Source organism: Nansenia antarctica, assembly GCF_963989245.1.
Source record: "Nansenia antarctica genome assembly, chromosome: 5".
NCBI lineage: Eukaryota > Metazoa > Chordata > Actinopteri > Argentiniformes > Microstomatidae > Nansenia > Nansenia antarctica.
This window is the reverse complement of record NC_137690.1, coordinates 26,366,804-26,384,283: the sequence shown is the minus strand read 5'-3', so window position 1 is coordinate 26,384,283 and position 17,480 is coordinate 26,366,804. Positions and strand designations below refer to the sequence as shown.

Here is a 17,480-nt window from a genome sequence, read left to right as displayed (position 1 = left end):
GAGGGCTATCCACGGCTTCGTTTGGAGATTTTTCATGACCAGACTACGTTCAGAGCTATAACCCTCGCTCCCAGGATGCATTGCGAATCATCTACAGAAATCTGATTTCGCTCTAGGCAATGCGGAAGACAACCACAAATGTAATTTACTTTTTTGTAATAACTTATTAATAAAGATTCGAAGAATTATGATAATCATCTTATTATCTTAGTTGAATGTTATTTCAATGCATTATAGACCTTTTCTTTATAACAAGCATAACAAAAATAAAATAATGGAGTAATCCTTAATTCAAGGGTAATAGTTTATGTAATTTTGGAATTCATATCTTTGTTTTTATAGTGTTTCTGATTTGCATAGGAGTCAATTACACATTATGTAGATTAGAATGTCACTACCAACTCCTTGCACCCAACTTATTGAGTGATTTGCTGATGACATTGTGCATTTTAGCTCATTTTAACAGTGCCGTAGCAGAGGGTCTGAATACTTATGTATATGAGGTATTTCTGTATCTCAATTTTAATAGAGAGTAACATGAGTAACATGTTTACAAACATGTTTTCACTGGCAAATTCTTTTAATTTATTCCATTTTAAATTGAGTATAACGCAACAAAATGTGGAAAAACTGAAGGGGTTTGAATACTTTCAGAAGGCACTCTATACTGTATAACTCATTTTGGCCAAAATGTCACTTTGACCGATTGCGTGCCAAGCCTTCAAAATATTTGAGGGCATTTCTTATTTCAGAATGTAAATTAAAATATAGTACCACCATACTGTTGGCTTTCCTCAGTGCCTGCCCACTGTGTTTTATGGCGTTAATATTGTATTGTCACTGATGCACTGAGCATGTAAAGAAATAAGGTACTGAGATCTATAATTCATTTCACACTGCATTACGGTCAGTAGCCTTTCATGAAGCAATGTCTTCAGGAATGTCTTCAGATAGCCACAGTGTTCTGGGTAGTGGTGGACTAGTGGATAGTGAGGTGGATTGGTGATCAGAAGGTCATGAGTTCAACTCCCACCTGGAAACATCACCTCTAGTGTGCCCTTGAGTAAGGCACCTCGCCCTAAATTACTCCAGGGAGTGTAATTCCTGTAATCTCTCATTCTAAATCGCTTTGAAAAAAAGCATCTGCTAAATGGTTAACATGTAAATGTCCCTTTTTCAAGAGTATTAAACATTTGTACTTTGTACATTTGTACATATCATTTCTGTGATATGTTCCATCCTAAACAATTTTCAGGCACCAGTTGCGTAAGGTGTTTTGTCTCTGTTTAGTTTTTTTTATTATACCTCAGTAACAACTTGCCTTGTTTCACCATGGCTGAAGAAGAACAGAGCATCCAGATTTGACCTTTTATGTCATAAACATCACCAGTTGTCCTTCAATACTATTGAGCTATCTTTATTTTTGATTTCCAGCATTTTGTAGTAAAAAATTGTTTTTGGAGAAACTAAAACAGAGGTAGGGATTCATTTTGTCATGAATAATGTTACTACAAGACATGATTGAGAGAGAAAAAAGAGTGTGAGAAGATGTTGAAGAGAAGGATGTCTGAGAAATGCCCGATTTGTGTGGGTGCAAGGTGTGTGTGTGCACACCAATAACACTGTCACACTTGAGAGAACTGTAATTGACAGCCGGGCTTCCTGTTAAATGGAGCAGACACTCGACAGAGGAATAATTACCAAGCCCCCCCCCCCCCTCTCCCTCCTTAATCACACAATATGTCTGAACAAGAACAAGGCACTTGGCACCTATGTCCAACTCACCACCTCAACGGTCCCCATTCATTCATTTAATTTTCCTCCCAGTTCAGTAATACTTGTTTTCTGTGTTTGTATAGTGGTTGAGTTACATTGCTGTTGTGGTAGGGTGCCTTGTCTGTGGTGCCAGATGGGTTTGTGTGCTTCATGCTGTGGTCTGACCATGATAACATATCTGAGCATAATCCTCAGGGTTGACTACCATCTTAATTCAGACTGGAATTAACGTTTGATCTCCATGCATCCGACATGTGAACTCCTACAACATAGGGATATGGTTGCATCTTTGAGGGGACTTTGATTTTGTCCTTGACAGGCAGGGTATATGCCCCACTGTAGAAAGGAGGCTATTGAGTCCCATTAACTTGATCAGCAGTAGTTATAGCACAGAAGTAGGTTGGAGGGGCTAGCTCGTTCATCTGGACTGAGGATGTGGAGTGGACCCTTCACGCTCACACACTCCCCGCAAGTCGGAGGAGTGGTAGGAGTGGTGCTCAGGTGAAAGTCAATATTTCGTCTCCTGAGCCGATTGAACTTGGCAGTTCCCTCTCTCAGGCCATTACAGAGAGCCAGTGGAGAGGAATTAAGTACTAATACAGAACAGATAGAGGTGCTTCATCCTTGCTAGGTGCTTTTATTTACTCCTGTTAGGGTGTGTGTGAGGGGAGGTTAGTGTGTGTGTGTGTGTGTGTGTGTGTGTGTGCGTGCGAGAGGAAGAGATAGATAGACTACCTGGAAAGCTCTGGTACATTGCCATACTTGCTGTAATGCTCTTTCACTGCAGATGTTTCATCCCTGTCTCACTCTTTCTCTCCCTCCCTTTGCCTTCCTGTCTCTTCCTCTCCCTCCCTTTGCCTTCCTGTCTCTTTCAGTGCAGTTCTATTCAATACGATACTATGGACATGACATTATGGCAAGTATCCAATGTTACTAAAGCTGTCACTCTCTCTCTGTCTCAACAGGATGGAAAGACTGCTGAGGATCTGGCTACAAGTGAGCAACAGGAGCACATTGCTGTGTTGTTGGGCAAGCTCAAGAAGGTATGTACACTACACACACACACACACACTGCCCTTTTTAGAGGTGGTAACATTCCACTGACATTTTAGTCTAGCATGTATTACCAACCAACTTGAATTCAATACCTTGTCCACGACTGAACTCAATACAAAAGACTCATAGAAAGGGATGCCATAATGCAGCGCTAAGCTAGCTGCGGCTAGCTGCCATCCGCTACATTAACCTATCAAGACATATTGTTAGAATCTAGTATTTACAGTTTGCTATGCTTAGTGATTAAATAAATGTTAACCTTCCTCTCCAAGACAACCTGTGAAGTACGGTGTGAAAGTGTGAAAACTGTAACTGTGAAAAGCGTCACAGCCTCCATATGCTTGGCTAATTTGAGAACCACCAAAACTCTCTCCTTGCAGTTTGACGAGTGCGTTCTTCGAAGTGTTTGGTATTTTCCTCTGACAAGTAACGTCTTGTTGTTTTAAACCTCTCACTAATGTGCAGCCTTACACAGGCAAGCGTACACTATACGGCCCACATTTTATAAATAGAATATGAATGATTGCCCTGATGATGAATGATGCATGGGTTCCATAGAAGGTCCCATAGCTCTCTGTCACAGCGCTGAACCCCCCATATATGTCCGGGGGTCATATAAACCAGACTTGACTTTGTCTTAATTGCAAATACTAGTGTTTCCTTGAATCTACCTAAAAGTGCCACATTTCTTTTACTATTCTATTTTAAGATTGTGCTTTGTTTGCACTGTGATTAGCATTCTGTGTGGAATGATATCAGATTTGGCAGATTTCTCAGCCTTTTTGTGTTGTTCCAAAGCAAACAAAATAAATAAACGTGTGAATACCAAAGCATTTATAATTGCAACAATCTTCTGGGAGAAATGGTGCATTATCTGACAGAAGTGCAGGGGTGCCAATATTTTTGAATCCCTGAATTTGCTCTTCGCTGCCAAAAACAACAACATTTGACTCGCAACTTGTCATTAGATCACAAAATAATGACGGGATACTATTGAGATTCAAAATTGGACACGTCTTATTGTGTCTGGTCATTTGTTTGGTCGGGCAGGACAACCACAAAGGCAGCTACATCCAACAGCTGAGGCCCACCCAGACGCCTCAGCCCAGGATGAAGCTCAAGCTGTTTGGCCACTCCGGAGCAGGCAAGAGCACCCTGCTGGAGTCCCTCAAGTGTGGCATTCTGCGCAGCTTCTTCAGAAGGAGGCGTCCGCGCATGGCCAACACCGCCCGCCACCCCAACTCCCCCATGGCCTCTAAACCTGCAGGTAGGCAAACCTCCAAACTGCTCAGGTACATCATGTTGCACCCATGTGGATTTTGTCTCCTTTTCTCTTGCTTTACTGTAAAACATAATAATAATACATCCATTTTGTGAAAGAATTCAAATCCATATACAAAATCTATCACAAATGTATGTAATATTGCTAAATAACTTCTCTATAGATTTAAAATGTTCTGGTTGAACTGACTAAGGTAAAACTTCTGAAAGAGTAAACAATCCCTTTAAAGCTGCTGTCCACCATGGCGGCTAGTGTGGCACTGGGTAGGTCGGCCCATTGCTTTCCCAATGACAAAGATTTCAAATGTTGTGGTCCATCCCTGGTTTTTAAAGGAACCTCACTTAGATCATTTAATTAATCTTTATCAAGGACTCTACATATAGTCTAGAACTAAATCCTCAGAAGCTAAATCATGATTCAGAAATCAACTGTTTTATTCTGGATTAATTTAAGTAGAATTAGGGGCTGATTTAAATGGAACTCTGACCCTAACCCTAATCCTAGACTAAAAAAGCATATTCAATGGAGAATGTCATCATATAGGCCTATTGTGGCTATACAGTATAACATGTACATAACTAGCTATAAAGTAATATTAAGCTCCAATTCCATTTTCTTGAACATGCTATGAAGTCTATACATCACAAACTGCAGAATGTAAACATAACTGGAGACAGACGTCACTGTTGTGATTGCTAGCCAAAGTAGAGCCTAGCGGTTGCTAACAAACAGTAAATATCTTCAGATTTGGCCCAAGGTTTACTATGATTGAAAGTAATGTACATTTTGTAATTTACTGGAATTGACCATTAATCTGTTTCCAAGTTGACTCTCTTGTGCTAGCAATCATAAGGATGACGGCCGTCTCCAAAAATGACTATGAGGTATGATAAGGTAACTAGTCACATGGATTTTTTTGTCTGAATGCCAGCAAACTCGCTGAATGGTTTTCTCCCACGCCTAATTTAAGCCTAAGTAGACCTTCCTAACCAGATAACACATTTATTAGCTGGCTAATTATCAAGGAGTGAAAGTTGGCTAGACATTTTTTTTGATATAATCATTAATGAATGGGACATGAACTCAGTGATCCCATCACTCTCTTTAAAAGGAGAGCAGTCAATACTACTCTTCTCTCTGACTGGACTCAAAAAAGCATTTGAAGGAAGTACAAATTCTGGGGAAGAAATTGCCCAGTGCCCTGTCAAGTGTCTCAGACGTGCTCAGTGTGGTGTGACAAACATTTACTTGGAAAAAGGACAAATCACACACACACAGACAAAAACTCTCTCTCTCTCTCTCTCTCTCTCTCTCTCTCTCTCTCTCTCTCTCTCTCTCTCTCTCTTTCACACACACACACACACACATTCACACCATTAATGTGAGTCACCACATCCATCCACAAGTCCATTCTGTTATCTGTAACTTCCTCATTATCTATGGTAGAGGTCAGGGCTCAGGCATTAGCCTCTCTCAGACAGAGTTCCTAGCACCACAGAATGCTCTCTGACTGGTGCATTAGAGAGAAAGAGGTCCTTCTCGTAGGACATGCTCATTGTAATGCATGGAATTGTAGGGCCTTTATAGGTTAATTTGATGTCTCCCCAGAATGGAATGAGGAATGGTATCTGTGTTCGATGCATTAAACACATTAAACATATCTGTGTTTCATGTATTACAATGAATCCGTTCTCTTTTCTACCTCCGCCGGCCTTCCCTTGTCTGTGGCTGTTTTTTCCTGTGTGAGGGGGAAATGTCTGCTTTTGACGCTTCCTCGTGAGATGTCTTTGTGAGTTCTGTGGAGTTGACAGTTAGCGTCAGGTTTTGGGGAAAGGTTTGTATCTTTGTATGTCTCTTCGCAGAGGAAGATGGTATGCTTCTTGGAAATGTCTAGAGTGAACAATATTTCCTGCCGAAGGGATAAAAGTGCATACCGTACTTGTTTTAGTCACACAAGGGTTTTTTCAAGTGGAAGCCTGATAGTATTTATGAGGGAACAGCACCACCATTTGGTTAAAAGTATACCCTCTCAACTAAGATAGATGATAGATGACAGATCGATAGATAGATACATAAATAGATAGATAGTTTATTGGTCTCTAAGGGGAAATTCAGCCATTACAGCAGCTCAAACCGCAAACAACAACAAATATAAATAAAGTGGCATTTAATAGTCGACTAAAATTTTAAAAAAAAAAATAGATCTCTGCGGCAGGCAGAAAAGACCTCCTATAGCGCTCCTTTGTGCAGTGTGGTTGCTAAAGGAGCTTCTCTGCTCTGCCACAGTGTCATGTAGAGGATGGGAGGGATTGTCCATGATGGCCAGGAGTTTGGACCTCATCCTCCTATTGGCCACCTCCTCCACTGTGTCCAGGGAGACAGAGGACAGAACCAGCTTTCCTAATAAACTTGTTCAGCCTCTTGGGGTCACCTCCCTTGATGCTGCCCCCTCCAGCATACCACCCCGTACAGCACTGCGCTGGCCTCCACTAACTGTTCAGCAGAGTCCTCCACACGCCAAAAGCCTTAGCCTTCTCAGGAAATAAAGCCGGCTCTGTCCCCTCTTGTACAGGACATCTGTGTTACCAATCCAGTCCAGTTTATTATCCAGGTGCACCCCCAGGTAGGGATGGACATTTATGAGATTTTATCGATACCAATGCCATTATTGATTCTGCTTATTGGTCCAATTCCTTATCGATTCCGTTATTGATTCCTGGAAAAAGAAAGTAGGCCTACACAGGTTTTCAGCATCAACGCAGCTGTCGTATTTTCTCTCGAGTCTCTGAACACAGTGTAGAATGTCTGCCTAATAATATTTGAACATGTTCAAATAAATTACAATGCTCCTTTTCTTAAAAGGATATAACTTGGAAAACAAATCTAAAACTGAATACCGTATTAGCATATTTTGTCAAGACAACACACACCCTTCTCGGCGAGCCAGGTACAGATGGGAAGCAGAGGTGTTTGCGCATCATATTGTCACTTCTGAAAGTGAGTGTGTGCGTGCGCGTGTGTGTGTGTGTCTATTTACTGTATGTGTGTGTCTCCCCAGTGTCAGTGAGCATCTCCAACCTGTACCCGGGCTGTGAGAACGTGAGTGTGCGGAGCCGTAGCATGATGTTCGAGCCCAGCCTAACCAAGGGGGTGCTGGAGGTCTTCTCCCCCATGCACAGTGCCCTGTCCTCAGCCGACGAGCAGGCCACCAAGGCCATCGACATCCAGAACACAAACATTAACGGTGAGTGAGCAGGCTGCACTAGTCTAGAAGAATTAAAGCTAAATGCACACTGGTTTGTGCTCTAAAAGAATGATGGATAATACTGTATACTGTTTATCATATATGTGACATGTTATATGAATAAACATTATTCCAAAGATACAGATATAAAATAGTGAAGGTAAGATAATGTAGTATGTGTTGTGTCTGGTTAAGCCATGTTAAAAGGACAATATGCGATTCAAACAACAACAAAGTGGTCTCCCCGCCATTTCTTCAGTAAACAGCTGAGGGATGGGGCTGGAGAAATGTAACCACTCTCAAATGCATAGACAGAGCTATGCATGCCAAGACTGACTATCCATGAGATCAAAATTATAGTTTTACCAAAGCCTCTTTAAAGGAAGCTGGTTCACTCTTCCACCAACTGTCAGTGCGCCATTGTCCGTGTCTCTCCCAAAACCAGTAGTTAATCAAGGGAGTGGCATATCTCTAGAACAGCGGTTCCCAACCTTTTTGGACTCACGGCCCACTTTACAAATCTCTACAGTATTCGCGGCCCACCTAGTGTGCGAAGCGTGTAAAGAAAAGGTCTATAATGCATTGAAATGACATTAGTACATCAGACATTTAATAAAATCTCCCAGAAATCTCCCAGAAAAAATCTCCCAGAAATCTCCCAGAAATCTCCCAGATCTCCCTAAAATCTCCCAGACCCTTCCTCTTCCTCTGAGTCATCGTCGTCAGAAGGGCGACACAGGCCCAACAGTCTGGCCCGTATGCTTCCATCAGGGTCGTCCTCGTCTTCAGACAAGTCCTCGTCTTCAGAGGAGGAGGGGACGTAGCGAGGAGAGGGAGGGCGTGGGGGGGCCCAGGAGCCGGCGTGGCGTGCCGAGTCATCGTCAGAGTCCGAGTCGTCATCGGACGCACAGGAGGAGCAGCTGTACTCCTCCTCCTCCTCCTCTTCGTCACCTCTGGTGCTGACGGTGACAGGAGAGACGTAGTCATCGACGTAGTCATCGTCGTCGTCAGGAGCACTGTGCTCGCCGTCGCTGTCCAGGGTGGTGTGGCGTGCTGAGCCCTGCAGCATCCTCAGCAGCATCAGAGGGGTCGCGATGCCTCGAGGACGTCCAGCCAACATCCTGACGCCTGGAGGACGTCTAGCCCCCCGTACACCAAGCACCGCCAAAGGATTGTGTCGTCGTGTTTGTCTGCGGGCTGCTGGGACAAAATAGGACAACATTATAGTTATATAATGTAGCTAATATATATAATATAATATAACAGCACTTCCTAACTAGGCATACAGTACATTTTACAGTTCTTCTATCTAACCTTCCTTGGTACATACAAGTAGGCCTACTTGAAACTCAAACATTCATTACAATCTTGGCCAGGGACCACAGATGAAAACGAGCCTCCTGGCTAAATCTGGCATATTTACACTTAATTAATTAATTGGTAAAGTTAATTGGTATGCATTGTCCTTTCTTAAATAAACTGAAATTCAAATTGAGATTCTGTACAAAAGAAGAGATTTGGTGAGGCTGCATTCTCATGTTATGCACACAGATTGTGGAATGCACTGCCAGTTTACCTTAGGGATGCAACCTCAGCAAATATGTTCAAGTCAAGACCCAAAAAAATCATCTTTTTAATATTCATAAATAATAAAATTATGATTATATAATGATTAAAGCACTTTGAGCTGCAACATTTGCAGGAAAAGTGCTATACAAATAACGGTTATTATTATTATAATAATAATAATAATTATTATTATTATTATAAAAGTACTTGTAACAGACTCAAACATTCATTATTTCACTGCTGATAGATGTTTGTTATCTGTAACTATGAATGAATGAATGAATGAATGGACTTTATTGTCATTGCTACAGTACAGGTACCAAACAACGAAATTTAGGAGGGGTGGCTCCCCTGGTGTTAGGAAAGGGAGAAAAAAAAAAAAAAAAAAAAAAACTTTTTAAAAAAAAACACTTTTTTGAAAATCACAAAAATCACAAGAAAATTAGAAGAGAATAGAAGACTTACCGAGGCCATCGACCCACCGGTTACTATTGATAGAAGACATTGTAGTGAAGGAAACTTCACTACAGGAAACTATTACTAGTTGTGTTCTTGTTCTCTCAGCTATGCTATACGTAAGGCACAGTTGTGTGTGAGCTCTCACAGGTGTGACTGGTCTTCAGTGTTGTGTACAAATACAATTTGATTTGATTTGATTCTGGGTTCTAGAACGTTGGTGATGGTTTGTGACAATCAGAGTTGGATGTTCTTAGGTGAGTGTGTGACATCACAAACAGGACAGAATGGCCATACAATTCAGTGATATATATAAAATAGACTTTATTGTCCTTATACAGTTGCCTATACGATGAAATTGTAGTGGTTCTTCTGAAGGTACAAAAACAGAAAACATATTCACATATTCACAAACATATACACATATAACATATCACAAATATTACACACTAGACCAGCGGTTCCCAACCTTTTAGGACTCACGGCCCACTTTACAGCTCTCTTCAGTATTCGCGGCCCACTCAGCAGCGCGATTTTTCCCCCGCGTGCACGCGCATGAAACACGCACGAGCGCTCAAAACAACAACGTAATTTTACCAAAAACTAGAGGGAGCGTGGCAAAAAAATAAATAGCGGTTAAACCATTAAAGCCGAGCGGCGATGTTTTATATAGCAGGTGATCAAATACCAAGATCGTAAATGTTGTATGTGTTCAATATTTACGACCAAACATCCTTATGTGTGTGGGCAACTCCCGACTCCCGACCAAGGTTGCCAGATGGGCTCGGTTTTTTGGGGTGGAATTAGAGGTTTTAGACTGTGGTTAGGGTGGAAAATGTCGATCCCATCTGGCAACCCTGTTCGCGAGTCCGGGATGGAATGTAGCCAATAAAGAAGCGAGCTGACGGATGGAAATATCGGCGCACACCACACACAATACGATCAAGGCTGTTCAATCCAAGATTTTTTATCTTTTTAAAATTAAAACGTTTTTGTAACAAAAAAAACAAAAAACATCAATAAAACAATTTTCTTGCCCATGATTTGGCGGCCCACTTGCAGTACCCTCGCGCAGTGGGCCGCGGCCCACAGGTTGGGAATCGCTGCTCTAGAATATACTGTCTCTACCTTTGTCGATACTGTAGGATAAATGACAGATTTACTATGCTCTCTCTCCCCCTCTCCAGGCGTGGGGGACTTCAGTGTGTGGGAGTTTTCAGGTAACCCGGTGTACTACTGCTCCTACGACTACTTTGCAGCCAACGACGTGACGTCTCTCCACCTGGTGCTGTTCAGCCTGGAGGAGCCGTACGAGACGCAGCTCAACCACATCACCTTCTGGCTCAACGTGCTCAAGTCCCTCACCCTGCCGCAGGACTCCATCGGTCAGTCCCTACTGCTGCTAGTTTCGCTGGAGAATCTGCCCTGTCTATCTGTCTGTCTGTCGGCCTGTCTGTCTGTCTGTCTGTCGGCCTGTCTGTCTGTCTGTCTGCCTGCCTGCCTCTCTGTCTGTATACTAGGGGTGCAACGGTTCTCGGTTTTTTTACGGACGGTACGGTTTGCGTTCCACGGCTCAATTCACTAGTGAACCGTGACGGTTTTCGGTTTATGCTGCGATTTGGCTGCGTTCGTAAATTAGCTCTGAGAGCGCCGCAACAGTTTGAGGAAGCCCCGGATTCCTACAAGTCTGCGGTGTGGGGTCATTTCGCTTTTCCCGTTGAATACGACAATAAGGGGGGGAAAACAGTGGACAGAAATATTACTGTCTGCAAGCTCTGCTTAAAGCGTGTGCCATATGCAAATGGTTGCACCTCTAACATGAACCAGCATATTCGCCGCTACCACTCAACGATAACACTGACTGGGAGCAGGAAAGCCAGTCAGGTAGCGTCAGTGAGCAGACAGCAGTCTCTCTCTGATGCGTTCGGACAGACGTACACTACCACTTCAGAGAAACACAAAAAAATAACCAATGCAGTGGGGATGTTCATTGCAAAGGATTTGCAGCCCTTTTCGGTGGTTGGAGATTTGGGTTTTCGAAATCTGATAAAAACTCTCGAGCCCCGTTACAGTGTCCCCTCCCGTACATCATTCAGCACCAAAATAATCCCCGGTATTTACCAAACAACGCGCAGAGGCATTGAAGACGATTTGGCAAAAACACAGAGCTTTGCACTGACTACGGAGGGTTGGACCTCCCGGGCAACGGAGAGTTACCTCACTGTCACGGTCCACTACATGTCACCGGATTGGGAGATGAAGAGCGCAGTACTGCAAACTCGTCCACTATACGAAAGCCATACCAGCGCGCACCTGGCAGAGGAACTAACAAATGCAGTGACTGAGTGGAAGTTGGAGAGGCCAAACATAACTTGATTGATTGATTGATTGATTGATTGAAAACCTTTATTGTCCCCAATGGGGAAATTTTGTTGTCAAACAGCTCAGTTAGGGCAGAAAACATTCAGTACAGAAAACAGAAAAACATTCAATAAAATACATAAAACAGTGCAGGCTCAATAAGTAAAAAGTTCCAAAAGTTCCATCTCCAGGTCTCCCCGACCCTGCAGGGCCTGGTTGTAGAGTCGGAGTGCAGCTGGAATAAAGGACTGTCCAAATCTTTTTGTACTTTGACGGGGGAGAACAAATCTGTGGCTGAACTTGCTCCTCATCCCTGCCAGCTCGCAGTACATCGGGTGGGAGGGATTGGCCAGCATGGCCGCCAGTTTTTTCCCCATCCTCTGTTCTGCCACCACCTCTAGGCTGTCCAGCCCGGTCCCCACCACAGAGCTGGCCTTCTTCACCAGTTTGTTTAGCTTCGCAGCATCCCTGGCACAGATGTTTCCACCCCAGCAGGCCACGGCGAAGAACAGAACGCTGGCAACCACCGACTGATAAAACATTTGCAGCAGCTTGTTGCAGACACCGAAAGACCTCAGCCTTCTCAGGAAAAACAGTCTGCTCTGCCCTTTCCTGAGAAGAGCCTCGGTGTTGTCAGTCCAGTCCAGTTTGTTATTAATTTGTACTCCCAGGTACCTGTAGGAGTCCACCCTCTCGACTTCCACCCCCTTGATGATGATGGGGGCTGGGGTCCTTCTCTTCCTCCTAAAATCCACCACCAACTCCTTTGTTTTGCTGGTGTTAAGCAAAAGGTAGTTGGTGTCGCACCACTGCACGAAGCTCTCCACCAGGGCCCTGTACTCCTCATCCCTGTCGTCTGTGATGTAACCGACGATAGAGGAGTCATCCGAAAACTTCTGCAGGTGGCACTGGTCGGAGCTAAACTGGAAGTCGGAGGTATAGAGGGTGAAGAGAAAGGGTGACAGAACAGTTCCCTGGGGGGCACCGGTGTTGCACACCACCACCTCAGACTGACAGCCCTGCAGTCTCACATACTGACGCCTGTCTGTGAGGTAGTTGTGGATCCAAGCCGTCAGGGAGTCCTCCACACACATCACTGCTAGTTTGTCAGCCAGCAGTGATGGCTTGATAGTGTTAAATGCACTGGAGAAGTCGAAGAACATGGTCCTCACCATGCTCTGTGGCCTCTCCAGGTGTGTGTAGGCCCTGTGCAGCATGTAAATGATGGCGTCCTCCACCCCCATGCTCTCCTGGTATGCAAACTGCCGGGGGTCCAGGAAGTCCTTCACCTGGGGCTTAAGGTGTTGCAGCACTAGCCTCTCCAGGATCTTCATGACCTGTGGTGTCAGGGCGACAGGTCTGTAGTCGTTTGGGGTGCTGGGCCGTCCCTTCTTTGGCACTGGGACGATACAAGAGGTCTTCCAGAGCTGTGGCACCCTCCTCAGTCTTAGAGATAGACTGAAGAGATGTTGGAATGTGTCCGCCAGCTCTCCAGCACACACCTTCAGAACCCTGGGGTTGATGTTGTCTGGACCTCTGGACTTGTTCACATTCACCCTGGAAAGCTGCCTTCTCACCTGCTCAGATGTTATAAAGCTGTGAGTACCGGTGTCTCCAGGTGTGAAGCATGCTCCCTGGCTCCTGTTGTTGGTAAGGGGAGGCAGTTGCTGCTGGGGTGCTGCTGGGGTGTCAGGGGGAGTGGGGGCTACTGTTGCCAGGGGTGCGGTACATTGGAGAGGGGAAGAGAGGGTCGGGGGCTGTGGGGGGTGACAGGGGGATGGGGGGGGTGACAGGGTCGGGGGCTGTGACAGGGTCGGGGGCTGTGACAGGGTCGGGGGCTGTGGGGGGTGACAGGGGGATGGTTGGTCAAACCTGTTAAAGAAGCAGTTCAGGTCATCTGCCTGCTCTCGGGTCCCCTCCGCCACAGTATGTGGCTGCTTGTGGCCCGTGATCTTCTTGAAGCCCTTCCACACCTCCTTGGAGCTGTGGGCCTCTAGCCCGCCCTCCAATTTCCTCCTGTATTCCTCTTTGGCTGCTCTCAGCTCCTTCTTCACCTCCTTCTGAGTGGCCCTGGCTCCCTCAGTGTCCCCTGCCTTAAACAGCCTCCTCTTCCTTTTCAGAAGGTTCTTGATGTTCCCATTTATCCACGGCTTGTTGTTAGGAAAGCACCGTACCTTTTTAATGGGGACGATGCTCTCCTCGCAGAACTTGATATAGTCTGTGACACAGTCTAGCAGACCATCTATGTCCTCCCCGTGGACTCTCTGGAACATCCCCCAGTCGGTTGTTTCAAAACACGCCCTCAGCTCCTCCTCCACGTCTTCTGACCATTGCTGGACAGTCCTGGTGGTGATAGGCAGCCTTTTTATGATAGGGGTGTATGTTGGTTCCATCCAGACCATATTGTGATCGGATACAACAATTCCCGTAACAACAGACAACGCAGCAAATATCGTAAATGCGATCCATGAAGCTGGTGGACTGGGGCCACAGATCGGCTGCTTTGCGCATGTCGTAAATCTCGCCGCCAAGAAGGCAGTGGCAATAACCCCGGTGTCCCGCCTCCTGGGTAAGATCAGACATGCAGTCACTTTCTTCCACAAAAGCACCACAGCCCACCATATTCTGACAATTAAACAAGATATGTTAGACTTACCAAAACACAAATTAATCCACGATGTCGCAACTCGTTGGAATACAACACATGACATGTTGGAACGCTATGTGGAAAGTGTTACTTTTGTAGTGTGAATTTGTTTTCCTCCTGTTTGTATACGGGCTACCAGCTGTCAAGGCTAAAGTGCACTTTTACTTTCGAAAGTGTTTATTTATTTTTGGACATTTTAAAGTGTTTTTTGTTTATATACAATTATATATACATTATATACATAACATATACATGTGTATGTTAAAGTTCCATATTATGTATAAGCAAAATAAAGTAAAGTAACAGTTTGTAAATAAATAGTAGCATTTGTTTCTGAACCGAACCGTACCGAAAACCGTGACCCAAAATACCGAACCGTACCGAACAGTGGGCCAACTGAACCGTTGCACCCCTACTGTATACATGTATGTACATACAGTATGGTATTGTTGTAGAGTTCTCTTCAATGAACTTTCCCATCTGAAGAATCATCTTTCTCTTTCACTTTGTCAGACCAAGGTCAAAGTAGTATTAGTTTTCTTCCTTTAGGTGCTCTTGATGTAGCTTTCCCATTGTAATGCAACTAAAACACCTCGTGTCGAGGTGTCCTTGGGCAACACACTAAACCCCAAATTGCTCCCAATGAGCGGGCCGGCTCAAGTGCAACACTGCCCACCAGGCATGCCATCTGTGTCTTGTCCCAATTCCCTCCCATCTTGCCATCCTCACCTCTCATCTATCCCATATTCTCTCATACTTTGGCTTGCCTTCTCTTTCTTTTAAAATAGGTGTACATTGTGTAAGTATGCTCACGTCTATCCATGGAGTAGATAGTGGAGTAACTGCATTAGACATATGATACAGTATTGTGGGTTACACTTTATTTTACAGTCCATGTTTCACTGGTATTTACTAGCTTGGTCATAGGCAATAGGGTAATTCAAATGACCACGTATTTACTTTTTGGTTTCAATGTACAATTTGATAGGTTGGTATTAACTGAATTATTTGAAGTTACAAAGAAAGCAACCAGTGTCATCACTGAAACAGGACTGTGAAATAAGAAATGTTCAGACAGCACATGTAGTTGAATTATGCGCTGTACTATATCAAGTGTCAAAATGTAAAGGTTTGATCTGCAGACCAGACCAGAGGATTACTGGCAGTCTACAAAAGGTTTAGCTGTCATGACGTGAGAGGAACTTCTAAGAAGCTGTCTTACATTACAGCTGTGCTGTGCAGACGATCAGATCTCATAACACCTGGAGAAGTGTTTCATGTCTGAGGGAAACCCTATCAATATGATATAGCAATCTGCACATTTGCACAGCTCGTCTGAAATGTACAGTTGTTGACTTGGAGTGTAATCACTATAAGAGTCCAGGGGTAGTGGTGGTCTAGGAGATAGTGAGTTGAATTGGTGATCTAACCCTGCCAGACGTACTGCACTTTATAAATTGTAAATATTGACTATGTTCTTGTCTTGTGGTTATGTGTGTACATGTCCATGTGATAGTTATGTGCAATGTGTGTAATGTTTGTATGTTTTTGACACTGCTGTATTGAGCTTTTCCACCTGTACCGAAAACAAATTCCACCGACCTAGGTCGTGTGGTCATTAAACGATTCATTCATTCATTCATTCATCGGAAGGTCATGAGTTCAAATCCCGCCTGGAACACCAACACTTGTGTGCCCTTGAGTAAGGCGCTTAATTAGTTTAATACATTTCTTGAGTTAGGCCCTAAATTACTCCAGAGAGAATGTCCCTGTAATCTTTAATTGTATCTTGTTTTGGATTAAAAGCGTCTGCTAAATGGTAATAATTAAAATGTCAATGTAGTCAATCAACTGACCCAGCATGCTTTGCCACCTGTGCCCCCCAGCCTTCGGAGGCAGGGTCAAGAGCCCCCTGCAGGTGGTGCTGGTGGCCACCCACGCAGACATCGCCAACCTGCCACGCGCCTTCGGAGGAGAGTTCTGCTACGACAAGGAGAGATCACTGCTCAAGGAAGTCCGAAACAGGTACCGAGCCAGTCGGTCTTGGTTGGATAGATGTCAGGCCTGGGTCTAAGTACTACTGATGTCAGGCCTGGGTCTAAGTACTACTTACATTTGTTTGCCTGACTTGAGACCATCCCGTTGTGCCAGGCAAACTCAACGAAGCACAGAAGAGTATTTGAAATTATTTTAAATACAGTTTAAACCCAAGTCTAATTGATATGGCTTTTTTCACAAAGTCTCAAAGTGGTTTGTCTAGTTAAAGACCCCCTTCCAGAGGGGTGAAAATGGGGTGTCACGTGGTATACCTAGCAATGGGAACTTTTCAGGTAATCGACAATTGGCAGTGTAGGAAGAAGCTGGTCTGCACACCAAGAATGACGAGCACTAAAGTACTGTCGATAGACAAACGTGTAAACCTAGCGATTATATTCCCTTCCAAGTATTGGTAATTTCGGTGGACTTGGTCATTGATTGGCTGATCATTGGTGATCATGTTTGTTTGCAGGTTCGGCAACGACCTGCAGATATCTGAGAAGCTGTATATCATGGACACAGGCGCCTCCAACTCCAAAGACATGAAGATGCTCAGGAATCACCTCCAAGAGCTACGCAGTGCCATCATCTCTGTAGGTTCTGAGCACGCACACACACACACACACACACACACACACACACACACATACACATACACATACACATACACATACACACACATACACACACACACAAATACAATCACACTCTCACACACACACACACACACACACACACAGACACACACACACAAATACACTCACACACACACACACACACACAGACACACACACAAATACAATCACACTCTCGCTCACTCTCTCCTATTGACACACACACTCTCTCTTTTTCTGTCTCTCTCTCTCACACACACACACACACACACACACACACATACACACACACACACATACACACACACACAAATACAATCACACTCACACACATGCACACACACTCTCTCTTTTTCTGTCTCTCTCTCTCTCACACACACACACACACACAAACAAATACAATTACACTCTTGCTCACTCTCTCCCTCTCTCCTATTG

General features: G+C 44.2%; 1 protein-coding gene across 1 annotated transcript in view; it reads left to right on the top strand.

The window, feature by feature from the left end:
- The window catches only part of dapk1 (death-associated protein kinase 1), a gene marked incomplete at its 5' end in the record, with an annotated part of 78,870 nt that overhangs the window by 55,550 nt on the left and 5,840 nt on the right, over positions 1–17,480 (top strand). Inside the window, 6 exons of the mRNA XM_080530887.1 lie at positions 2,742–2,819; positions 3,883–4,099; positions 7,173–7,358; positions 10,571–10,768; positions 16,278–16,416; positions 16,901–17,021. Coding sequence (XP_080387013.1) covers positions 2,742–2,819; positions 3,883–4,099; positions 7,173–7,358; positions 10,571–10,768; positions 16,278–16,416; positions 16,901–17,021 — 939 coding nt within the window. The remainder of the gene's footprint in view (positions 1–2,741; positions 2,820–3,882; positions 4,100–7,172; positions 7,359–10,570; positions 10,769–16,277; positions 16,417–16,900; positions 17,022–17,480) is intronic.